The 25,290-nt window shown below is 55.5% G+C and overlaps 1 protein-coding gene across 4 annotated transcripts; it reads left to right on the forward strand.

Moving 5' to 3' along the window:
• Window positions 1-373: 373 nt before the first annotated feature.
• Window positions 374-24,677, forward strand: CDK18 (cyclin dependent kinase 18). 4 transcript variants are annotated; one of them, XM_048926013.1, is made up of 16 exons: window positions 374-1,236; window positions 13,527-13,663; window positions 17,214-17,359; window positions 17,492-17,617; window positions 18,680-18,736; window positions 18,938-19,052; window positions 19,156-19,250; window positions 19,332-19,394; window positions 19,511-19,634; window positions 19,906-20,026; window positions 20,273-20,370; window positions 20,559-20,664; window positions 20,883-20,925; window positions 21,133-21,223; window positions 21,466-21,543; window positions 21,689-24,677. In XM_048926013.1, the coding sequence occupies exons 2-16, from the start codon at window positions 13,540-13,542 to the stop codon at window positions 21,721-21,723; spliced, it is 1,422 nt and encodes a 473-aa protein (XP_048781970.1). In that variant the 5' UTR covers window positions 374-1,236; window positions 13,527-13,539; the 3' UTR covers window positions 21,724-24,677. The 4 variants fall into 4 exon arrangements, with proteins under 4 accessions (XP_048781970.1, XP_048781968.1, XP_048781971.1 ...); XM_048926011.1 differs by lacking the exon at window positions 374-1,236 and adding an exon at window positions 1,884-2,078; XM_048926014.1 differs by lacking the exon at window positions 374-1,236 and adding an exon at window positions 5,725-7,194.
• Window positions 24,678-25,290: the final 613 nt, after the last annotated feature.

Genomic DNA, 25,290 nt, shown 5'->3' on the forward strand with positions numbered 1-25,290 from the left:
CTCGACTTTATGCTTCTTGCAGTGCCATCTGTGAACCACTTCCCCGTTCCTCCAAACGTCTCCCAGCAAAACTTGATGGTTCTAATATAAGAAACGAGAGTCAGCAAGTCTCCCAAGACTCCCACGTTCAAAAAGGAAAAGGGAAAAAGGAGCTCTGGCAGCAGCAGAACTAAAGAAGCCCATATCTCTTCTGGACAGTTTTCCTTGTGGGGTCTCAGAGCAGATCCCACGTGTTTCCCTGCAATAGGATTTCCCCACAAAGCGCCCCTCTCCCTGTTCTCTGTGCAGATGGATTTTGTCCCTTCCCCTCACAGGTGTCTTGTTGGCACCCCTATCCCTCCCCCAGCCACATTAATTCCCCTGCACACCCCTCAGGTTCATACACAAAACCCATTAATTACAAAACTCCGCTGACAGACAGCGCGCTCTGTGGAAGGAAGGCGAGGATGAATATAGCAGGGGATATAAGAAATTAATTAGTTTCAGACAGACGACGTTGGCACCTCCAGTCAGCCTGATTTATTTCCACGGCTGCACTATTTTTGGCAAACTGCGAATGTTTGCCTCAATCTAAAGCCATAAATAGCCGGGAATGGAAGGTGAGGCCGCCACTAAAAACATTGTCCCGCTGGAGTGACGGAGGCTGAAATTTCCGGGGCAGCCCGAAGAACGGAGGCGGCCCGGGTTGGAGGAAAAGCTGCGGTGCTCGGAGCTCCCTGCATCCCGGCACCGTTGGCTCCGGGCCGCTGCATCCCGGAGAGCTGCGGGGAGAGCGGGGCTGCCCGGCCCGGGGCTGCGGCGGGGAGGAGCCTGAGCGGAACGGAGCGGAACGGAACGGAGCGGGGCGAGCGGCCGGTACCGCACCGGGTAATGCGGGAGCAGCGCTCCGCTTCCAGCACCGGCACCGACAACGGCACCGCACCGGGTCCAGCAGAGGCAACGCTCCGCTTTTAGCTCCGGCATCGATACACCGTTCTGGTTCCGGCACTAGAACCGACGCCAAAACCGCTCCTGTTCCCGCAGCTCCGGCACCGCTTCGTTTTCAGCACCAGAACCGATACCGACACCGCACCGGCACCGCTTCCAACACCGCCGCCGGTACCGTTCCGCTTCCAGCACCTCCCCGCCCCGCACCCATTCCCGACCCCGGTTCGGCCCCGCAGCGCCGTCCCCGCCCGTCCCCGCACCCCAGCGAGGAAGGAGGAAGGAGGGGAGCAGCGCTGCGCCCGCGGTGCGGTGAGTGCGGGGCTGCGGCTGCGCTCGGGGGGATCTCAGCCCTTTTCGGTTTGGGGCACGAAGCGGTGAGGGAGGGGACGCGGTAAAAGTTGGAGGTGGGGGGAAGGGGGGGAACTCAGCTGCACGCCGAGTGCTGGAGGAATTTCTGGAAGGGATCCCTGCTCGTGTTTTGGTGCTACAGGGAGCCCGATTCAGCCTTTCCTTCGGTGGGGGTTGGGGCGGAGGGGGGGTGGGCACGCATCCATCCCTCCGGCCAAAAGTTCCCCCAGTGGGCTGAACCGATCGCTCCTTGAGCTGCATTTCTGGGGCTGTCAGAACGAGCCGTGCCTGTTGCTCGGATAAGTTCCTGGGTGTGCAACGCCATCTCCAGCACCACCCCCACCCCCCCCAGCCATAACCGCAGTCAATGTGTGTCTGTGCCGTGCCTGCCCTGTGCCAGTCCACCTTTAAACTGGCTCTTCTCTCTGCAAAAACAGATGCAATGAGTGTGCGAGGCTGCTGGGCACGGCTGTGGCATTAACTGCAAGCAGCAGTCAGGCCTGGGGCTGTCGTGGGGTTGTTTTCTTTTTGGGGGGGGGGGGGGGGGGGGTTTGCACTCTGCATTAGCTAAATGCACAGCACGAGGTGCATATGTGTGCATGCTGGGGGTTGAGAAGGTGCCCAAAGGGAAAGAGGTCTGAACAAGCAGAGGGCAGAGAGCTGTGCCTGTGGATGAAATGCAGAAAAGAAAATGCCTCTTCCAGGACCCTCTTCCTGCAAGGAAATAGGCTCCAATTACCTCCTGCTTGGTAAAGGGGCAGTGTGTAGAGCTTTGGTGTGTGCTGACACAGAGCTGGAATGGGGTAAGTGCACGTGGAGTTTTGCCTGTGGCCTCGCATGGTGGTGATGGGGCATCTGGGTCACCCCGTCAGCACCGGTTCCTGTGATCCTGAAAAGATTTCCTTGATGCAAACACCAAACCATGCATCCTTTCCTCCCAGGAGTAGAGACAGGCTTGTCAGTGGGATGTGATGTGCTCTTGGTGCAAGAAAAGGAGCAGAGGCAGGAACAGAAGTTGGGAACCTCTGAGTTCATCCTCTCTGAACTGCTTGAAAAAGAGAAGAAATGCTGTGGCTAAAGAGCAGCGCTCCAGCAGTCTGCCTCTGCCCTTGGACCCATCCCTGCATCCCCACGTCTGAGTTCACCATCTGTTAACACTTGACCTTGCTTTGTTCTCACAGCTTTGCTCCCCAAGCTGTGTAAAGCCCTGGGATGGTGGCAGAGACGGGCATGGAAGCAGGAAAACACTTGTTTCAGTGCTGGGAGGGCCCCTTGCACCAAACAAGCACTCTTTGTGGTCCCTTGAATGGACCCTTCAGACAGGCAGTGCTGAGCAGTGACAAAGAGCAAAGTGGTGGTGTCACATATTCATGCATTACAGGTGACTGAAATGCAGCAGGCGTGCCCTGCTGTTCTGAATCTGCAGCTCCTGCTTTTCATACACATTTATTGCCGTGGTTCTGCGTTGCTCATCACAGCTGGGCACAGGGATGGGTTCTGCCTTCTGGTGCTGCTGCTGTCACTGGACAAAATAGATGACAACAGCTTCGTTTTGCATCTGGGAGAAGTGGAGAGGCGAAATGATTTGCTCCAGGTGCTGCAGAATTTTGCTCTGAGTCCATGAGCATCCCTTCTTTGCTCCCCTGACTGAGGGAGGCAGAAACTTGTGTATTTGCCTCATGTATGCATTCAAACATCAATGCTGCAGTTTCCACTGAAATTATCCCTTAGGCCTGGGCTGCTGGAGAGAAATCACTGCCTAGCCATTCCTTGTAAACCCTGAGACATTCCTCTGGCTTCCTCACAGAGCTGAGGTTTGGGCCAGGAGCTCTGAGAACCTCCAGAAAACCTGGGACACGTGTTTGGAGTCGTGTCCAAATAACCAGAGGAGTTTCCAGGAGGGTTTATGCACTGCTAAGGCCTCCCACGCTCTCATTCCATGCTCAGGAGAGCTGAGGCGAAGCAGCATCTCCCTGGCATTGGCAGCAGGACAGGGGTCCCTGGGCCAGCTGCAGAGTTTGGAGTGAGTTTTGCTGTGGGTAATTGGTGCACTGCAACTCGGAGAGGTCAATCACCTCTGCCACTGCTGCACAGCACAGGCTCGGTTTACGTCCATACAGGCAGAAAAACAAAAGGTCTGTGCTTCCAGGGGCCCCTGCTTACAGCAGGCTCTGCCCATGCAGGGTTATGCAGGATTTGCTTTTCTCCCACTTAACTCACTTCTGTTTGTAGAGGGAAAACCGACAGCAGAGAGAGCGACCTGTTGATGAATGCAGCCCAGATTACAATCTGGCCAACAATTGACTTTGCAGAGTCGAACTGTAATCAGACGAAGCATCTTTTGCTCTCTGTCTAATCGAGGTTTCTTTTCAGGTAGCATTGTGCCTGCAGCCAGTGCTGCTCATCTGGTTGTTTGCTCAGCCTCTTGCAATCCTGTGCTGCTTTGTCTGGCCTGCGTGGCTCAGCCAGGAGCAGTGAAGGGCTGAAATTGTTTTCAAGCCACAGTGCAGAGCCTGCAGAGATGGCTGTGGGTTCGTCTGTGCAGCTGACGCGGCTTCAGCATCTCATCTCCCCTGTTCTTTCTCTGTCTCTCTCCTTTCTGAGGCTTAGCCATGCTTTATCTGCAGTCACAACCAGAGAGCTGTGTTCTCTTACCTTCTGGGTTTTCTCACTGTGTTAGGAATGAGCTCCACGCCACCACAGCTAAGAGCAGATCTTTGCAGGCAGCCCAAGTTCTCCCCATTCTTGCAGCAAAATGCCCACAGATCTCAGCCCCACTGATCCACCTGAGCAGCAGCTGGGCTCTTGTTAACATTCCCTCTTGTGCTGGATGTGTAATGACCCATGGTTTTAAGAGTGCAGGCTGTGATGTGGGAGGGAGCTCCAGGCTTTGGGGTTGGAGTTGTTGGAGTTGGCTGTGTTCCTGTGCCCCCATTTGACGCCAGGCTCTGCCCATGCCACGCTGGGAGGATAAATAGCTCAGAAGTGCTCCTGCTGTGGAACTGGGGGCTGTTTGACCTGCTGTTTTCCAAGATTAATGCTCATTGCTTTTTTTTGGGAACCAGATCCCCCAGGGCAGCTCAGGTGGAGGTGTTTCAGAGCATCTCTGGCTGCACACACTGCATTGAGCCCCATGCTGTTCTTCCCTTGTATCTCCCCGTGCAGACTGGAACCGAGGGCATTCTGAAGTAGAGGCTATTTCTCATTGCTGCCTTTTGCACCCTTGATCCTCAAGGCCAACGTAATGAAAATCATATATTATCCAAGGAGCAAATTGGTGAGGCAGTGCTGTTGGTGCCTGGTACTGTGGGAACGTGCAGGGCTTTGCTGCTTGTGGTGCAGAGAGGAGGAAGTAAACCAGGATGGAGAGGGGTGAGATTTGCTGCCCTGTCCTCAGTGCATGGGGAAGAGATGCTATCTTTGTTCGATCCATTGAATTATTTGATAAGTGCTAACCTTTGCTGGAACCACTCAGGGCTGTGATTTATGACCCCTATTGGGTGTAGCTGCAAACCCCCCGGTGTCTCCATCTCCCCCTCTTCTCCCCAGCACTGTCTGCACCTGAAGCCAACTGGTGCTGCTGAGCATCTCAGTCTCATACATGTGGTGTATGAATGGCAGCCTGAGCTCTGCACCTGTGAAAATATACATGCATAAAAATCCACCTGGGGGGTGTTTTTCCGGCATGGAGCATCACCTGGAGGTTGGATTTATGGCATGGCTTGAAATGTTTGGAGGAATGACTCACAGGCTGTCAGATCATGCAGTGCTGGAGCAAATGCCACCAATGTGCAGGTGCTGGAGGTGGAGATCCTGCTAGCAGTGGTGCTTTGGATCCTTTCAGTGTTGCAGGCTCTATAGCTGGTTTGAAGGGCGCTGCAGCAGCGGAGGTGACCTCTTTTCACCCAGGAAATGTCCTCCCGTTGCATCTGCCCCAGTCGGGAGGTTAAACTCCTCTCTGCCATGCTTCACCAAGCATTCAAGTGGTGCAAATCAGCACTGATTGCTGAAGTCAGCCCTCAGCAGCACAGTGCATGGCCCTTCTGTCATCGAGCATCACAAATCCCCTCACGTTTCATAGCAGGGTTGAACTCTTAGGTGAGTCCTGCCCCATCCCCATCCCTCTCATCCCCATCCATGGGGTAATGGCCAAATCCACGGCACAGCTGGTGGTGAAGTGCATGGCTGTCCTGCAGCAGGCAGCAGGCAGAGAGGTGAGAACTGCCCCTGTGTTACTGTGGGCTGAAAAACCTTTCTGGCATCCGTGCCTCAAATTGAAGCAATGATTAAAGCTGTAAGGAAATCTGCATTCAGCCTAAGGCACGTCGTGCTCCTTCTGCTACGGATGTTCCCAAGGGCTGGTCAGCTTGTAATTATTAACTAATTACTGCAGAATAATCACAGTGCCACAGCACGTAGGAGGTACAGGCGGTGTGGAACACGCTGTGTCTCACAAATCCCAGCCCTTTCTCATCTGTCCTTTGTATTTTGCCCATACCATGGGGTGGTATCTGATGGCAGCAGTGCAATGCAGCGAGGTGGCCTGTGGCTGCAGCTTGGTGGTGGCATTTGGGGGACTGAAGGGCAGTGTTCCCTCTGCAGGAGTGGAGGCCGTGGCCACGAGGAGGGCTTCCTTGGCAGGATCCTGCTTGGAGGTGACCGCATCCAAAGGCAGATCACAGGCTTGCCCCTACAGTGAGAGCACTGATGTTGTGTGTTGTGGCAGCAGCCACAGGAGGGAAATGAGCAGCCCTGGGGATGAAAGGTGCTGCTGTGCATCCCAGCAGCAGGTTGGGGGCAGGCTGTTGGTGGTGTCACACCGTGGGGACTGCCTATGGTGGCACATGTCCCGAGCAGAGCTGCACATCCTTTGGGGTCCCATCAGACCCAGGGGACCATGCAGAGCCCGTGGCATTCCTCCCTATTGATGGGGCCACAGGCCAGCACAGCACTGGTGCTTTCCCCTTTTTAGAAGAAGAGCAGAGTCTGGAATGCTGCTTATCACAAGGAAACCTCAGCAGAGCCACGCTGTGCTGCAGGCACTTCCATCCCAGGGTTGCTTCCAGCTGCTCTGCTCCAAAGAGCCACAAGGTTTGCTTTTCCACTTGTTTTATCACTGATTCGAGGCAGAAAACTTCTCTGTGTGGGTCTGAGTGCTTCTCAGCATCGAGAGCTGCTGCTGTGCCTATGGGGTCATGGGCATTTCCTGTGTGCAAGAAGTGCAGAGGTCCAATGGAGCCCCTTCAGTTCCATGAGAACACAGCACCGTAACTGCAGGAGAAAGCACGTTTTTATCAAGTACCATTAGCAGCATGTGTTCTATTTAAATCCTTAATCCCTTCCAATCCCTCCTTATTAACGATTAATTGTGCAACTAATCGCGCTATGATAGCAGGGTGCGGGCGCAGGTTGTTGTTGTGCACACTGCAATGTGAGGGAGGTAAGAATCCAGCCGTGCACTCAGCTTGGCTCATGTGCGGGCCAGACCTCCTTTCCTGTCCCTTCAGCTCTCAGAGTTATGATCCTTTCTTATCTCGAAGCTTATCAGCTCGTGGGGCAGGAGAGGAACAGAACCGAATGCAGCCAGTGAGCTTTGAACGCTTGCTGGGCTGCAGCCCTTCATCCCGCGGAGCTCGGAGTCCCCTTGGCTCAGTGCCTGAGCACCACGTGGATCTGTGGACGTGGTTTGACGGGGGGCTAAACCAGAATTGTTTCAGGATGTGCTCCCATGGCCCCCTCCCTGCACTCTGTGCTTGCAGCACCCATCTCTGCACAGCAGCATCCAAGCAATGGGTCTGGCTGTGTGTTTTCCTGCACGAGGTCCCTCCCTCCTTCGTTCCCTTGATCTCTGCAGGGCTCTGTTATCTCCCCCACATCCCAAGGCTGCTGCAGGAATGCTCAGAGCTCACAAGGACAGCGGTGAGTGTGTGGGAGAACAGCCGTGCTTTGGAAGTGGGGCAGGGAGTGAGGAGATGGATGGGAGTGAGAAGATGGGGCTGGAGAAAAGAGAACCGTTCAGGGTGTTGAAACCCACCGACTCCATTGCTCTGCCTGCCGTGCTCATGGTGACACTGTGACTTTCAGGGCGCCGTGCTGGGGCTTGGCTTGCCAAAGCAGACGTTATTTACAGTTTAACAAGGAACAAGGTTTATCTGAACAGCGTGTGCTCGCCGAGTTCCCAGATAGGCATGAAATGTTGCCCTCCATAGGGAAGTGAGCAGAAAGCTGCGGGCACCAGGGCGTGCTTAATCTATTTCTATCTATGCCTGGGATGCAGGCAGGTCCGGATTGGGTTTAATGGGATCGTGTCATGGTGGTGGGAAGGGTCCTCCAGGAGGTGCAGAAGGACAGTGGGTTCCTGCGGGGCAGCACTTGAGTGGAGCAGCAGCTCTGCACGCCTCGCCTTGGGATGCTCAGTGCTTCCGTGCTATTCCTGCCCTCTGCATGGCCTCAATGCTGGTTTTCATGCTGTTGCCCAACCCCGGGCTCTTTGCAAAGTGGAAATGCTTTGTGTGCAGAAATCTGGAGCTCTCGTATCAGCACAGAGATCTGAGAAGCAGAGGGGTGAAAGGGGCACTCGGCTCCCTCCAAGCAAAAGCTGAATGTTGAAACAGGGAGAGAGCATCGGGGTGAGAAATGCATGCACACGTGTGTGCAAAGCCCTCCGAGGTGCACAACAGGTTTAAGATTAAATAGCAGCTTAGTGCAGCCCTTGGCAGGAAGAGGACTTGCCGTGTTTGCTCACTACCTTGCTATCATGTGACCATCCCAGAGCTTTAAATAAAACAGATTTGCAAAGAGTTTTATGTGCCTAATGCTGAGCCGTGGCACTGCTGCTTCAGAGTGTGGTCCTGGGGGGGAACCCAGCTCAGAGCTGTGCTGGAGTGGGGAGAAATAGGTCAGGAGCTCCGTCTGCATGCACTTCTTTCTCTGTTGCTGCACAAAGATCTGTGTGAGTGCAGCGGGGAGCTGCTTCATTAGTGCCAAGGAGCTCCTGGGTCTGAGTTTGCCACGGTCGGAAGGAGCCTTAATCCCTCCGAAGCTGTTTGCAGTCCCTGCAGCTCCTCCTCCCATTGCTGGGGTGGGCAGAAAGTGCCTGACCGGATGCTGGAGGCATGCAGAGGGGTGCAGCTATCTGCAGCAGGTGAGGGCTGGGCTGTTTGGCAATGCAATGTGTTGGAGCAGAGCAGAGCTCCTGGAAGACGCGTGGCAAAGGGCTGAGCTGCACCGTTGCTTTGGGCGCTGGTGGTGCTTCTTAGAAACGCTGTGCTTCTGTTTGTGTTCAAGCCGTTTCTTTGGGAAGAGAGATCCTGCGACAGCATGGGCCCTTTGCATGGCTTTTCGCAGGGATCCGACCCTTCCTTCAGCCCTCCACCTATTTGTTGCTGCTCCTTTCTGTCCCACCCTCCCTCCCCGTTTCTCCTTGTGCCAGAGGTGGCCGCATTTCTCAAATTCCACGTGGTTATTGGGTGTGCAGGGTGTGTTTGCTGCTTCCCTAAATAACGCCTCTCAGAATGCTTGCAGCCATTCCCTGCACAGCTGCAGGGGCAGCAGCTCTGAGCCCCCTCCCCAGTGCCTTTGTCCGAGGTGGATGAGGCCGTGGGTCATGGGAAGGAAGCTGCAGTGTTCTCTGTTAGGCAGGGAAGGCTTCCCCTGCTCCCCCTGTGCTGCTTTCCAGGAGCTCTGGGAATTGTGTGTGGGCTGAGAAAGGAGGGAAAGCTCTAATTAAGGAAGAAGAGGGGGAAAAAAAAAGAAGAGAATAAGGAAATGGTAATTAAGAAGCCAGCAGACCCTGTGCACCCTTTGGGGAGGGAATGCAGGTGTGCAATGCAAGGGATCTTCTCCCATAGGGTTCCTCAGAAGCTTGGTGCTCCCAGAGCATCCTTCACCCCCAGGGTCTGTGCCCTTTTTCCATGTCCATGCTGTGCGTCCTGGTGCTCCTGAAGGGCTGAATGGAGAAAGAGAGTCACAGAAGATGGGGGAGGATAACTCAATACCCTGCAGCAGCGCTCGGTCTGTCGGAGCATGGGATGTGCTGATCTGTGGGGCAGGGGCAGTACCATAGGGCTGCTGGCACCTTCCAACACAGCGAGAGCATTGAGATGCTGCAGTGCACGCAGGCCACTGGCACTCTGTTGTGGTTGCAGCCCAATGCTGGACACTGCTCTCAGGTTTTGCTCCAGCAAGGAATAAACACGCAGTGTTTTGTGGCAGCTGGAATAATGTGGGTTGTTCTGGTGCCTTCCTGGGAGCTGCCCTGATCTCACCACAGGCCGGGCAGAGCTGAGAGCATCACGCAGGGCTGTGGTGTGGCAGGAGTGGAACAAACCCCTCTGTGTGCCCTCATTACTGGGCTCCTTGTTGGGATGGAGACAAATGGGAGCGGAGCTGCAAGCAGAGCAGCTTTGCATCCCACAAGAGTCCCATCGCCGAGGAGAAGGGAGGAAGGATGCATCACCATTATTTACACTGAGGGGAAAGCAATGCACGCTGTGAGCTGGATTGGAAGCCAGGCTTGTGCATTTGCTGCAGGATCATTTCTCCTCCCAAATCTCCTTTGAAAAGAGAGGACAGAAAACTCCTGGCTGCCGTCATCGCATTCCTGGTGCTCTGCATTTCTTGTATTGGCTTCTGTGATTACAGGAGAGGAAAAGATTGCAGCACAAGGGTGGATGGATGAACTCCCTGGGGACCCAAAGCTCCATTTCCAATTCTGTCCAGCACAGTCGCTGCTGTGGGATGATGGCTGTGCTGCTTGCTGCAGGGCTGCTGCAGGCTGCTAGGAACTGATTGTGCTTCCCTCCTGCAGGACCACCACCTCCTGGTGCAGGGCTTTGCTCCCTGCGTGGGGGAAGGGAAATGTTGGAGCTCCACATAACAGAGCTCAGCAGCAGGGAGGAGCTGGGAGCTCTGTGTGATGGGCAGGGACTGCTGCCTGTCCCAGGGTGCAGGGCTGTGCTGGCCCCTGGAGCAGTGAATGAAGGATTTGGGCTGTGCTCTGCTCTGCAGCATCTGCTGTAGGGTGGGAGCGGCCGGGAGAGGATTCCACGCCAACAGCTGAGCAATCCATTAGATGGTGGGGGGCTGCTTTCTTTCCCTGCCCCACTGGATTCCCAGCTGCTGCAAAGCATGCAGCATCACCTTTCTGCATGTCAGCACTGCACTGCATCAGTGCTGACTGTTGCCTTGCTATGTGAGGTAAGGAGGGCCACGTCCTCACCTGGCTCCTGCACATGCTGTCTGCTCAGCCCCATGGCCACGTGTGGCTCTGCATGATAGAGGTGTTTGCTGAGCAAACAGGGCTCTGCCAGCAGAAGTCACCATTTCCCCTAAGTTGTTTCCTTGTTTGTGGAAAGGAATGGTTACTTGCAAGCCCAGCAGTGTGCTGAAGGAGGAAGGAGAGAGCTTCATATTGAAGCTGTGCCCAAAATACGTGGCTCTGAAGTTGCACAGAGGAGAGCTGAAGAGCTTTGCTGTGCAAAGAGAAGCGATCCATGTGCACAGCCCCATCCCCAGTGCCTAGGGGAGCACTTTGCTGAACACATCACTGCAAGTGCAGCAAATACAGCTTTGAAAGCAGTGCTTAAAGAACTGTTCACACCCAGTCTCAGTGACGTGATTCGTTTTCCTGACGGGATGCAGCTTTGGGCCCTTTGAAGTGTTTTAGTTACTATCTGCCTGTGTTACAGCAAATGCAGATCATTCACGCTGCTGGCTTTCATCCTGGCTTTTCTTCCTGGCCAGCTTCCATCCGGGGTGATTTCATTTCTGCCTGTTAATGCCTGAATTCCTTCGTGCTGTTTCAGATCACTGCTCCCCTCCTCGCTCCATCCCAGGGATGGTTGCAGCTCAGGGCTGCCCCAATTCCCGGGTGATTTGAGGCTGTAAAACGAGGGATGTCATTGCTTTGCTTAGCGAGCATCGCCTTCTTGCAGGAAGTCACAAAGTGCCCACACTTCCTTTAGTGCCCTGCTGCTAAAATTGATGGGATGCAGGCAATGGCAACCCGTTCTTCCTTTGAAATCCATAGTGTGGGAAAGGGCCGGGCTGCTCCTGCAGCTGGGCTGCCCTTCTCCTAGGGGAAACACAGTCACAGGTTGTCCCCGGTGGGGGGACAAAGCCACCTCCCATCCCATATGGGGTCAGGGTGCCCTCCTGCCTGCAGGGCTGGGAGCAGGGATGTGGGATGCTGTGCGCTGGGGGGAGGCGCATCCCAACTTTGGGGCACCTCGTGGCCACCCAGGGCAGGGTGAGCTCGACCCCGCAGCCTCCATCTGTCAAAGCCTTTCCCATGAACCCCATCACCAGATGCCAAGTAGATCCAGGTGAAGCTGGAGAAAAAACAGTGCCAATTACGCAGAGCCATAAAGATAAGGAGCAGCCCTGCGCATAGCAGGAGACGCAGCCACTGCTATTTTTACCCCACCCTGCTTCCTCTCCGAGGAGGTTTATATTTAGCAGCTGCTGGCAGGGAGGGAAGGATTCAGGGTGATCTGGAGCATCAGTTCATTGCTCAGGTGTTTGTCTTCTAAAGCTTTGGTGCCGTTAGAGAAGGATGAGCAGAGAGGGGAGGAGATGGAAAAAGCCATTTCCCTCACCTGCTTCTTCCTCCACCTTCAGGTGGAATATCTGGGTTATTCCCTGTGTTTTCCCTGCTCCTGGGGCTGTGGGTTGTTGTGGTGCTCAGCACTTTCCCCATCCTCCAGGTCTTGCTGTGTGGTGTGTTGTCCTGGCTGTCCCCCTGCCAAGACTTTGTCCCAGTGCTGTGGGCTGATTGCTGTCAGTGGGCATGGAAGGCGTGGTGAAGTGATGGAGGGGCTGCAGCATCCCTCACTGAGGAGCAGGATCTGTTCTGCCTGGAGGAGATGAGGCTCAGGGGGATCTGGTTGATGCCTACAAGAATCTGAAGGGATGGTGTCAATAGGATGGGGTCAGACTCACCTGTTGGTGGGCTCCAATGAGAAATGGGCACAAACTGAAACATTGGAAATCCCATCTGAAGGTGAGGTGAATCTGGATCGGGCTGTCCAGAGGGGATGTGGAGTCTCTTTCCTTGGAGATACATCAAAACCGTCAGGATGTGACCCAGGATGATGTGCTGTGCTGAGCAGGGCTTGGGTGATGTGACCTCCATCGGCCCCTTCCAACTTCAGGCCGTGAGAAAAGCATCCTTTGTTAATGCAGCATTCATTAGTGTCAGCATCTTGGTCATCAAAGCACGTCCCTGCAGTGCTGAGAAAACATTTAAATGGCTGATGGATGTGCCTAGCATCCTCCTTGCTCACTTTGCAACTCCAAACAGCCTCACACCTCTCTTCCCACCCCCAGCCAAGCAGTGCATCCTGCCTTGATTCCGGGCACACTGATCCTTGGGCTGTAGGGTTTTGCATCCCTAAAGGTGTGTGAGGAGTGGGGTGGCTGAGTCTGAGTGGTCCAGGTGAATCCCAAGGATTTGGGGGAGGAGGCCGTGCCTCGAAGCACTGTTTGCATTGCTGATGGTAATCTTTTCAGCTTTGGGATGCCAGCATGTCAACCCAAGTGTTCCCGTTGCCCTGGTGACGCGATGCATCGGCTCTGCGATGCTGTGTCTGATCGCATCAGTCTGGAATGCAATCACCAGGGTTTGTGCTGACCAGCCTGGGGTGGAGGGGGGGGCTGGGGGCTGGCAATTGGGCCACCCAGGAGCAGGGGTGCCTGTTTGGTCCCAAGGGCTGAGTTCCTCCTTATTGCCCCCCCCCTCAGAGCCCAGCAGGCAGGTTAAGGTTAGGATCTGCAAGGAGGGACCTCCCTGTGCTGGGGAGACACTGATGTCTGCAGGTGCATTCTGTTTGCTGGGAGCAGGACTGTGTGTTTCCACCGTGCTACAAAATGCATGGGGGGAGAGCAAGGCTGGTGCTGCAGGGCTGTGTGCTCCCACTGTACGATTCCACCTGGTGCTGTGTGTGAGCCTGAAGCAGGCAAGCAAGGTGGGGGATGCCGAGAGCGAGCCACTCATGTGGCTGCTCAGTGAGCTGTGCCACGTGTCCCTTAAGGGTTTTCTTCATTTAAGGGTTTTATGGCTTTAATCAGATCTCTGGCTTAAGGAGATCCCAGTGCCTCACATCCCACATCCCAGGATGTGAGTCAGTGGGAGCATGCTGAGCTCGGAGCATCACCCTTTTTTGGGACCCCCCTGTTGGTCCAGCTCCCCCCAGCACTTTGGGAAGCTTTCTTTTCCCACCCTACAACCACTTCTTTCCCCTTCCCTGCAGGTCAGGAGGTAAAATGAACAAGATGAAAAACTTCAAGCGGAGGTTCTCACTCTCAGTCCCTCGGACGGAGACCATCGAGGAGTCGCTGACGGAGTTCACAGAGCAGTTCAACCAGCTCAACAACCAGAGGAATGAGGGTAAGGGGTTGGGAAAGCAGCCTGGAAAGCTGCTGCCCCACTGCCTGGGCTGCTTACCCCATGGAGGAGTTAAATCTGCTCTGAAGAGAGATTTATGCCCGCAGAAGGAAAGGAGGAGGGCAAGGTGTTTGAACAGGGGGATGACACATCTGTGGTCAAGGTGGGGAGTGTGAAAGTGGGGGATGCCCTCCCCCTGCTGGACCCACAGCCTTCTCCTGGTGCAGGATTCAAGGCGTCGGGTTCAGAGCAAGGCTGGGCAGGCAGAGAGCAGAGAGCTGCAGACAGCAAACCGGGCTGCATTCCCCCAGGGGGAGCAGAGTGCTGCGGGTTCAAGGCCAAAGTGCCTGCAGTATCACATCGTGTGCTTTGCCACCTCCTCCCAAAGCAGCCCTGACATGGGTTCATGTGTCAGTGCTCTGGGCTCTGCTCAGGACGTGCTGGTGCTGTTTTTTTTTCCCCTCATCCTGCAGCCACAATTGCTGCAAGCAGGGGCTGAGGCCGTGATGTAACTGCCTGGCACTTGTGCCTGCCCCAGCAGGGAGGGATGGGCTCTGCTTCAAAGTGGAGATGCAGAGGCTGATTTGAGCTGCCTTTCCTCTCTCCTGCAGCTCATGCCACTCCTCAGATCCCCGCAGACACCCCAGCTGCCCTCAGCAGCATCGCTTCACACCCCTCCCTTCACACCCCAGCAAACAGCTGGGGCTATAATTAGACTCGAGCCCTTAATTAGACGTGTAGAAGCCATGGGGATAACATGGTGCAAAGCTCATAAAGCCACGGGTGCTGACAGCTGCTGCTGCTGTTGCCCCCTGGGGCTGCTGGGTGCTGGGCTGGCTGAGCCTGGGCTCGTTACCTGTGCTGTGCCAGCTGAGCTGCTGGAGAGGCAATTTCCCTCTTCTTCTGCTTTAATGAGCCTTTGGTCACAGCACTTCCTTTGCAAACCATCACAGGCAGCAGCTGCCTGTCCTCTGCCTTTCGGTCTCTCTCCTGAAGGAGGCAGGGAAGAAACAGGGCAAAGCCAAAGTTGGCTGTGCTGGGGCTGAGAGCACTGGGCAGAGGCTGGGCCGGTGCTTGGCAGTGCTGTGCTGTGATCAGATTGCCCTGCATGGAGCTGGGGATGCAGCAGAGTATGGGAGCCCCCTGCCCACAGCCCCACGTTGGAGCTAAGCCCTCTGCCACAGCCGTGTGCAAACTGCTCCTCCCTCCTGGGTGATGTTCCTTGGGATGTAAACACCCCCAAAAGTCATCTCCATGTTGCCCCTAATCTCAGCCATACACCTGACCCATCTCCTGGCTTCTCCCTATGGCCAGGAATGCTTCACCCACAGATCAGCACCAGCATCAGTTTGGTTTTTCTTTCTTTTCTCACCTCACACAGCACTGTGGGAAGCTGTTTTCAGGTTCTGTTTTCCCTCCAGCATCAGAGCTCATAGGCTGTCAACACTGTTGGGTCACAGCAGCCTCTGCTTGGGTGTCTTCATGTGTCCCCAGGGATGCAGAGTCCAGGAGATGGGATGCTCCAACAGAGCATGCAGTGCCTCTGGCAATGGGAAAAGATGTGGACTTCCCATGGGTTGATACCTACCTCCTCCACTGGGGTGTGGAGGGGGATCCCCAGCCCTGTGTTCTCCATCCTCCCATTCTCAGGGTCCCACTGCCAGCCATGAGGGCTGGTAAAGGGAGGTTTGGGGAAGCAGAGCCAGCGAATGGAAAAGCAAACAGCTTCCTGGCGTGGGCACATCCTGACCCAGGCAGTGTCACCCTAATGAGTCCAACACAGCCACAGGGTGTCCAGCGTGCCCCCATGCTGCCACACATCTCCATTGCACCACAGCCTTTCCTTGGGTAGAAGAAGAATCCTGGGTTAAAGAGAGCTGTGGGCAGCATCTGATCCTTGACGAGGGCCTGCACCATTTCTGAGTCTTCAGAGGCCAAACAAGGGCTTGTGCAATGGTGTAAATCAGAGCTAAGCCTGGCCGTCAGAGCACAGGGATGTAAAGCAGCAATGCTGTGTGGGAGGAAGGAGGATGGATGACCCACGATCCGAGTGCTGCCCTGCCTTGAAACAGCTTTAGGAGGAGAGCTCATGCTTAGCAAAGTAATTAAAAGTTCTGAGCCGTGCAGGCAGCAAAGGGTTCTGGCCCTTTTTCCTTGGGAGATCAAAGCTTGTTTTGGCAGAGGCAGTGTTTAAATATATTTATATTAAAAAAAGAAAAAGAAAAAAAAAAAGAAGGCAGAAGCAGCTGCCGTGTCTGCGGTCTGCCTTTAATTTGCTTTGATATCCCATGCAGCCTCATTACTTGCAGGGTGTCAGAGCTCACAGTGATCCACACAAAATGCTGAGCAGAATGGAGCAGAGCCCTGCATTTGCACACCTGTGTGCTGCTGGTGGAGGTGGCACTGAGGGTGGGTGCAGACACTGCTCTTATTTGCTGCTCCTGGGGCCAGGCTGCATCCTTGCATGTTGGATCTGTGTGCTTAAGGCCCAGCACAAGTTCACCCAAACTGTCTCTTAAAGTGGATGAGTTGAACTACGATTGTTCTGATGCTGCTCTTTGGTTTTAGTTCAGATGATTTGCTTAGGACAGGAGCAAGGTGAAAAGGGTTGATCTAGCTTAAGTGATCTGTGCTACCTGTGCTTAGTGCAAGGCAGGGTTCTGAGCTGTGCCTGCACAGATGGCCAGAAAGGGACAGGGACCAGAGCCCTGCAGTGCTCCTGGGGGAAGGGGTGCTTTGTGCCTCCCTGCCCAACCCTCCAGAACCTCCTGGCACGATTTCAGCTGCTGTCAGCCCCATTGGCATGGGCTGTACCCCTGCTATGGGCATGGGCTGTCTGTAGAGGACACCCCATATCCCTTAGCTCACAGATCCCCTTGTATACAGTGACCGTGGCAGGAAACTGCATTTTTTCTCAGGTCACTTGCCTGTCACCTCTCATCCATCAGATGAGCGATGAGCAGCCAGATCCCAGCCCTCCTGCAAAAGCCAGCCATCCCCTTCCATCCTCAGCAATGAGATCATCTCTGGCTGCAGAGCATGCGGGGAATGGAAGCCCAAATCTGCATTAGACACAGAGAAGGATGGCCTTCATTCCAGCACTCCCAGTTAGCTCTGCCTCCTCTCAAACGGCCCCTTTGAAAGCAGCCCCTTGTGAATGGGGGAAATGCACTTCCAACCAACCAGCCATTAATTACCCAGTGGGAAGACGTGTGAGCCTCAAGCTGTAGACCAGGGGGAGCTCAGTGCCTCACTTTACTCTGTTTGGGTTTTTTTTTTTGCTCCTTTCTGGGTTCCTTGGGCTTGATGTGGCTTCACACGTGGAGTCCCATTAGAAGATTGACTTTCAGAAGTCCCTTTGGTTTTCAAGGGGGCTTCTGTGTTGCTGTGTGTGGCTGAGTGCAGCAGTGGAGCAAGGATGGGAAGGGACTTCCTCATGGCCCTGGAGCATCTCTGGACCTCCCTGCCCTTCTCTCTCCCTGTTCCCCAAAGCAAAACGTTCCGCACCCCTGCTGCCTCCCAGCAGCTCTCCCTTCTTTCTCTTTGTCCTCAGACCTGGCCCAAGGGCACTTGCAGCTGGGACACCTGGGCAGGGACATCGGAGCAGACCCCACGGCCATCTCCTCACCCGACACAGAGGGTCCATCCCCCATGGCCGTGCGTTACCGCAGCAGCACCCAGCGCCGCTTCTCCACAGAGGCAAGTGCTGGGGCGAAGGTCCCGCGAGCGTCACCCCAGTTGCTGCCCCATTGCCATCATCACCCCATTGCCATCATCACTCTTCCTTTCCCTGGGTGTTCTCCTCACCTTCCCCCTCTGCTCTCTCTGCAGGATGTCAGCAAACGCCTCTCCCTGCCCATGGACATCCGGCTGCCCCCCGAGTTCCTGCAGAAGCTGCAGATGGAGAGCCCGGAGTTCCCCAAGCCGCTCAGCAGGATGTCACGGCGGGCATCCCTTGTAAGTCACAGCACAGCATCTTGCTTTGTGCATACGAGATGCATGTGCTGATTGCCACCCAGCCACAGCGTCCCTCTGGAGCAAGCTCCCTTGCTCTGAGACACACACAGTGCAAATCCCTTTCTGCACGCTCATTCCCTGTGCATACACACACCTGTGCACGTGCACACAGGCACCTTTCCCCGTGCTACTCCTACATATGCAAATCCCCAGCCTGCACATTGCTCACCTTGCACACACCTGGCTTCTCTCCCAGCCCTTCACCTTCCAGGGAAGAGGAGGTGGGGAACCTCCCGCGGTGCCACAAGTGCTGGAGCCTCTGCTGATGGAAATGCAAATGTGGATAAATAATGAATTACCCCTTGCATTAATGCTGACGTTTCAGTTTCTTGACTGCAGAGCATCAGCATATGTAGGAGCAAAAACACAGTGCCCTGTTTGCAAATTGCAAAGGCACACATCCTGCTGCCTGGGAGTACATGGTTACGGTGGTGAGGTCTCAGCAGCACCTTCAGATGTGGCACTCCTGTTTGTGAGGAGGGAGGAGAGGAGAGAATGGCAGGAGCTGCAGTTTGCCTGCTGGCTTTGGGTCCTTCATTGCTGCTGCCATGGGATGTGAGTGACCCCAAGTGACCGAGGCAATGTCCCTGCAGAGCTGCAGTGTGAGGGATCTGCTAGGAGGGCCTTGCAGTTGTTGCCCATCACTGGGTACAGACAAGCAGGTCTCAGCAATACAGCAATGAGACCCAGTTCCAAACGGGGAAATGTCTCTTTTACACTTGACTGGAGGAGCACACAGAAGCAAAGGGAGTTGCAGCAAAGGGCAGCACGTAGGGAAGCACTCAAGAAAAGGGCAGGGCTTTGCCACAGGGTCCCATCATGCTGCTCTGACACAAAGGGCATCAGCTGCTGCAGTTGGCTGCGATGGTGTTCTGATGGGTGCACATAGGATCCATGCAGGACGTGATGGACTGTCCCCATAACAATCCCCTCCTGCTGTTCTCCATCCAGCCCAACACTGGTGAGATCCCTCCCAGTGATGTTGTCCTTTTTCTCTTGCAGTCGGATATCGGGTTTGGGAAGCTGGAGACCTATGTTAAGCTGGACAAACTGGGAGAGGTAAGGAGGTGCTGAGACCCCAGCGAGGATTCAAAGGAAGTTGGAAGGATTATGATAAATCACAGAATGGAAATCATGGGCTCTGGCCCTTTAGCTTCCAATGACCCTTCCTGCAGATGTTACAGAGCACATCCCTGTTGTGCCACCCTCCAAAATGGGGCAGCCACCCGCTCACCCCTCATGTCCTCTCTCTCCCTGCAGGGCACTTATGCCACTGTCTTCAAGGGACGCAGCAAGCTGACAGAAAACCTGGTGGCACTGAAGGAGATCCGCCTGGAGCACGAGGAAGGGGCTCCATGCACCGCTATCCGGGAAGGTGAGGCCTTGGGGATGGGGGAGAGGCTTTTCCTGCCCCCAGCCCTTGGGGATGTCCCACCTGGCACCCAGCTGTCCCAACCTGCTGCCTCCTGTCCCTGCAGTGTCACTGCTGAAGAACCTCAAGCACGCCAACATCGTGACCCTGCATGACATCATCCACACAGAGCGCTCCCTCACGCTGGTCTTCGAGTACCTGGTGCGTTGGAGAGATGCTGGGGTTCTGACTGGGGAGAGGGGAGGGAGGGAACTGGAGGCTGATGGATGCTCCTCATTGCAGGAAAACGACCTCAAGCAGTACCTGGATAACTGTGGGAACCTGATGAGCGTGCACAATGTGAAGGTGAGTCGGGCCTGGCCGTCCCTATGGGCGTCCCTGGCTTTGTGGGGTCTCCCCTGGCCCTGTGTTCTTAAGACAGCATCGTGGTGCCCACTGCCCACCCCCTGTGCCCCCCCCAGATCTTCATGTTCCAGCTGCTGCGTGGCCTGTCCTACTGTCACGGGAGGAAGATCCTACACCGAGACCTCAAACCTCAGAACCTGCTCATCAACGAGAGAGGGGAGCTTAAGCTGGCCGACTTTGGTACGTGGGGTGGGGAGGGCAGAGCACTCATGGTCCCATTGGGCAAACACAAGGGCTTCGCTGCCCTTGGAGCGGGGAGGGGGACCCCATAAGCAGCCTGGGACATAGTTCTCCAGCAGTGATTTTTAATGTGCTGGGGTTGCATGGCTGTTTTCTACCCGATTGAGAGCATCTCTGCACAGTGCTGTCCCATCCCTGAGCCTCTGCCCTGGGGAGGATGCAGCACTGCAGGAAGGTGCAGCTTCACATCCCTCCCTCCCTCCACCTCCAGGCCTCGCCAGAGCCAAGTCAGTGCCTACCAAAACGTATTCCAACGAGGTGGTCACTCTGTGGTACCGACCCCCCGACGTCCTGCTGGGATCCACCGAGTATTCCACCCCCATCGACATGTGGTGAGGCTGAGCGGGGCGGTGGGTTGGGTGTTCCCGTCCATCCCATAGGATGGCGCTGCTCACACCGTGGGCTCTGGGTTCTCCACGGCTTGTTCTCTGTGTCCTCTGCGGCTCCATCTCTTCAGAGCCGGGTGGACGGGCACAGATCCGCATCCTGGAGCCCATTTCCCCCTGCCCTGCCGCGGGGGGTGGTGCGTCCCCCGACTTTCCCCTCTCTCTGATGCCGCTTTTCCACCGCTGCCGTAGGGGCGTGGGATGCATCCACTACGAGATGGTCACCGGACGGCCCATGTTCCCCGGTTCTACGGTGAAGGAGGAGTTGCATCTCATCTTCCGGCTGTTGGGTGAGCGTGCTGCCGTGCCCCGAGCGCCCGCGGGAGGGCAGCGGTGACAAAGCAGAGCGCTGCGCTCCGGGACCGAGCGCTGAGCGCGGCGTTGCCGCGTGTGTCCCCAATAAGGAGCAGCGCTGGGATGGTGAAGCTGTTGTTCCCGCAGCCGGTGACCACGTTCTACTTTCCCCTTTCCTTCCCAGGAACGCCGACAGAAGATACCTGGCCGGGGATAACGTCCAACGAGGAGTTCAGGGCGTACAACTTCACGCAGTACCGAGCGCAGCCGTTAATCAATCACGCCCCGAGGTATCTTCCCTCCCCCCAGCACAGATCCGGGGGCATAGGGCAGCCTGGCACTGCTCCGAAATGGGAGCCGGGGGCACTGGGTTCATCTGCTGGATGTGATGCTGAGCGCAGCTGTGTGGGGGAGGTCCCAGTTCTCCGCACACCTTTGCCTTTTGTTGATGATTGCAACGGCCCCCAGGTGTCATAGTGCTCCAGTTTGTATTTCTTTCTTTTCTCAGGTTGGACTCGGATGGCATTGACTTGCTGATGAACCTCCTCCTGGTAAGCAACAGCGAGGTGCTGGTGGATGGCAGAGGGGTGCATTGCACTCACCCTGATTTTGGGGGCAGGGAGAGGGGCTGTGACTGCAGCATAAGCCTTATCCACACAGCTGCTGGCCCAAACCCACTGATGGGGTCCCAGCTGTGCACTTTGGTGTGAGCAGGCACTGCAGACTGCATAATTGCCTTTCTCTGGGCCTTTGTGCAGTATGAAGCCAAGAGCCGGATTTCAGCAGAGGTGGCCCTGCGGCATCCCTACTTCAAAAGCCTGGGGGAGCGGGTGCACCTCCTGCCTGACAGTAAGTGTGCATGGCCCCCTCACCTGGGGGCATGGAGCAGCACTGCAGTGCAGCCCGAGGGCACAGCCAGCTCTGTGGTTGCTGCTTGCCTTTGCTTGAGGGCTCCTGCAGCAGGGTGGGGGGGGAGAGCAAGGAAAAACTTGGGGCAGGCTGGTGTAGAGCAAGAGGAACGCGGTGCTGCGCTGCCATCCCTGCTGGCGGTGGCTCGGCCAACTGACCTCGCTCTCTGTCTGCTCTCCCAGATGTCTCCATCTTCTCTCTGAAGGAGATCCAACTTCAGAAGGACCCTGGCTACCGAGGCTCAGCGTTTCAGCAGTCAGGTAGGATGGGGGCAGCATGCTCTCTGTGTGGTGCCATGGATCCTGCTGGCACCTCTGGGTACCCACACAGGGAAAATCCAGACCTGCCCCGTGCTTCAGTCCCTGTCTCACCTATCTGACCCATCTCTCTCTCTCTCTTCCTCAGCCCGAGGGAAGAACAGGAGGCAGAGTATATTTTAAACCCGGACCTCATGTTCCCTTTGTCACCATGGAGATCAGTGCACTGAGAAAGGAGACGGCGGTGCGCTCCTACCCGCCGCACCGCGTCGCTCAGCCCAGCAGGACGGAGCTGATGGCTCTCCCCACGTCCCCCAGCAGCTGGTGGCAATGGACCTGTGGCCTTTTTCCCCTCTCGTTCTCATGTTGTTCCTATCAGCTGCCACCCCTTGTGCAGCTGCTGCACAACCCTCCTAGGAGCGGGGTCCTGCCCTGTGCTGGGGGAGCTGCTCGCTGCCTGTGGGGTTGAGCTGGGTGCAGGGAGGCTGTGAGAGCATGGGTTGGGGTCTGTGAAGCAGGAGCTGTGGCTGCATTGCATTCAGCCCAGGCAGGCAACATCCCACTGCTCAGACAACCTGCGTGCAGCCCCATCCCACTGAGAGCTGTGCATCCCCCAGCCTGGCACCAGAGGACTGCTGCTGGAGCATCAGCCCTGGGGCAGCCCTCCCTGCTGTGCCATTGCTTCTGCCTCTGTAACACCTTCATCTCTGCCCATTGTTGGTACCTGAATCCTGATGAGGGTGGAGCGACCTCACTCACCATCCCCTCTTCTTGCCACCGTTGCGTTCCCCAGTTCTGATGCCATCACAAGACGTGGGACGTGATTCCCAGAGTGATTCCTGGCTGTTCACAGGAGCCTACAGCTGAACAGAGCCCTGCAGCATCACTGCACCCCAATGCTTCGCACTCACCGCAGTGCATTCCCCACCTGGAGGACGGGGGAGAGGTGCCAAACCTCCCCAGCTCAGCTGCAGGGACCAGAAATAGAGCCACAGAACAGCAAACCAGCCCTCCCCACGTGTAGCCAACATCACACCAAGCAGCCCTGGCTCAGACCCATGCCACAGGACCGAGGGGCACACTGTGCTGCCAAGGGCTGCTCCTGAGGCATTTTAACTGGACCTTGCCAAAGCACTCGATGGAGGATGTGCCGATGTCCCAACCTGCCAGCATCCCAGGACAAGCAGTGCTCAGGGGACACTAACTGTGCCCACACCGCTGTTTCTCCGTGGAGAGGAATTGGAACTCTGTTTTTCCCCCTGCAAATGCAAAGCTGGAGGGGAAAGGATGAGAGCCCAGGGTTCTCCAGTGCTCAATGCACCGCACTCTGCGCTCCTCCTGTCAGCCCAAAGCTGTTAAGTTGGGTTTGTCCTAGACAAGCATCCAGACGTCTGCATTGTTTGAGGTTTGCCCATCCCTGCTCGGTTCCTTTCTCAGTATGTCCAGCATACAGCAGGCTGAATAGTTCATTAATTGTTTCCATTTGATAGGGAAGAGCATGAAGAGCCATCAGCCACCAGTGACGCGTTTTGCTCTGATGTAAGGGTTGGGCTGTGCCTGGTTCCCTGCACCCTGCTTGGGCTGCACAGGGCTTTTCAGCAGTGGGGTTTACAAAAGGAAGCGCTGAGCTCACGTTGTCACCTTTCCTTTCATTAAGGTGTTTACAATGGGATTTTTCTGGGCACGATAGGGATCTGTGGTGCTTCCCAAGGCACCAAGGGCACGGATCTGGGCAAGTCCTGCTCTTGAGAAGCCCTGACAGGATGTGCATGACCTGTTCTGGCTTTACCAGCCCTGTGCCCTGAGGCTGTCATGGGCACAAAGCGTGCCAGGGCACAGGAAGCCTTGCTGATCCTTCAATGGGAGGGCAAGGCAGGGCTGTGGGACACGGGGCTCTGCTCACTGCTGCTTGGCAGAACCCTTGGGAACCAATGTCCCCATTGGGAACCAGTGTCCCCATGGGGCAGACATCTCCAGGGTGCAGCAAGGTGACCCACGGAAGGTGAGCACGCAGACAGCTCTGCTTTATCTGCAATCAGATAAGGAAGACAAAGAGTCTGCTGGCTGCTGTTTGCTCTTTCACAGCCTTTGCCTTTCCTTCTCCAAGACAGGAGATCTTTGTGTGGAGGCACTATTATTTATTTGCCCCGTGCATGACCAGCAGGCTGCGTTTCAGATAACCCCTTTTGTTCTGCTGCTTTTCATGGGTATTGGATTCCTATTCAGGAAGGTGATAAAGTGCATAAATATTTGGTGCCCCGTTGAGCAAGCTGTGATGTATGCACTGCTGCTGTGTGTCCCAATGCCGAGAGAGGGAGGTCAGCAAAGTCCCCCCCCTGCACAGGGTCAGCATCCCATGAGGGTATGGGGTCTGTATGGGTTTAGGTCAGCATCCCACCACGTTGCAGGCTCCATATGGGTCCAGATCAGCATCCCACAAGAGTACGAGGTCCATATGGGTCCCTGAGGACTGCAACCCCCCAGTGCTGGGGATGGAGACACGCAGTGAGCTCCCAGCTCTGCCCAGTGCTGGAGCACCAGCTGCTCAAAGCAGCGCTGATGAAAACACTGCAAATGTCTGTGGCTTTCTGGAATTTATTTTCTTTTCCATTTTGTGGCACCCAGCGTGGCTTGGGAGATGTTGTTTTGTCTTCCAGGCATTATTTTCTTGCATTTTTTATTTTATTTTTTCCTACCAATTCTGCCTGCACACTGGGGAAAGGCTGCATTGCTTTGTGCACTCAGCAGCTCCGGTCTGCGCGCCGCTCCTGCTGTGGTTTTTTGTTTCCATCAGTCAGAATTGAGGGCAGCACCCCTCACTGCAGTACAGGTGGGATGCATCACAGGAACAGCTTCAGCCCCATGTCCTGCAGCAGGAAAACGTGTCCCAGACTGCTCAGGTTCCAACTGTGAGCATCCCCTGGCGTGCACCGTGTGCAGGATCCCGATGGCCGTTGGATGAATGGAAGATGTGTTTTAAAAGGAGTGTTTTTAAAAGGTTTATTCAAAAAAAAAGCAATTTGTTTGTTTGTTTTATATGTATATATAGAGAGAGAGAGGAAGAAGTTGGGTTTTTTTCTGGAATAAATGGAAAGGTGCAAAGCAAAAAGGAATAAAAGGCTGCGCCCATCGATCAACCACGTGTGTGTTTCATACAAAGACTTCAGTCGTTGCACATCAGCTGTGGCATGGGCCATCCTGAGGCTGTGCTTCTGTTACAGCCGTGCTGTGAGCGCTCCACAGCCAAAGCTGGGCAATGAGCTGTGTTGCCTGTAGGGTGTTTGGATGCGATGTGATTTTGCTCTCTTCTGTTTGGGAGGAGAAGGCTCTGTGTTGACCCAGAGTGAGTTTCCTTCCCTGTGACCTTTAAGAAGGCCAAAACCCAGCGCTGGAGGGGCTGGAGCACAATGGGAACGTGTTCCTGCAGTCCCTTACGTGGATCCTAAAGCCCTGAACAAATATTGCCATAAGTTAATCAGGCCGATAAAAGAGCTCAACTGTGCCCGGCCCAAGGCTGCAAAGTGACTCAAGGGCGATGCCAGGGCATGGATGAGGGAGTGCTGTTCCCCAGTGCTTTGGCACCTGAAAGTCCCTGGGATTGGGGCTATTCAGCGTGGCAATCCCCTGTAGGTATCACTGCTCTGTGGCCCTACAGCCACTGGGGAGATGTGGGAAGGGCCTGAAATGGGGGAACTTCGGGGCTGCGGTCCCTGGGCTGCCCCTACAGCAGCACCCATCTGCCTGAGTCAC

The sequence above is a fragment of the Lagopus muta genome, chromosome 24, assembly GCF_023343835.1.
Source record: "Lagopus muta isolate bLagMut1 chromosome 24, bLagMut1 primary, whole genome shotgun sequence".
NCBI classification, from domain to species: domain Eukaryota; kingdom Metazoa; phylum Chordata; class Aves; order Galliformes; family Phasianidae; genus Lagopus; species Lagopus muta.

Bases quoted from the DNA above. Each gene is read 5' to 3' on its own strand.
- CDK18 (XM_048926010.1), top strand. From the start codon at position 8,391: ATGCAGAGGGGTGCAGCTATCTGCAGCAG. The intron at 19,251-19,331 runs GTGCGTTGGAGA...TCCTCATTGCAG, and splicing joins CGCTGGTCTTCGAGTACCTG to GAAAACGACCTCAAGCAGTA. The intron at 20,371-20,558 runs GTGAGCGTGCTG...TTTCCTTCCCAG, and splicing joins TCTCATCTTCCGGCTGTTGG to GAACGCCGACAGAAGATACC.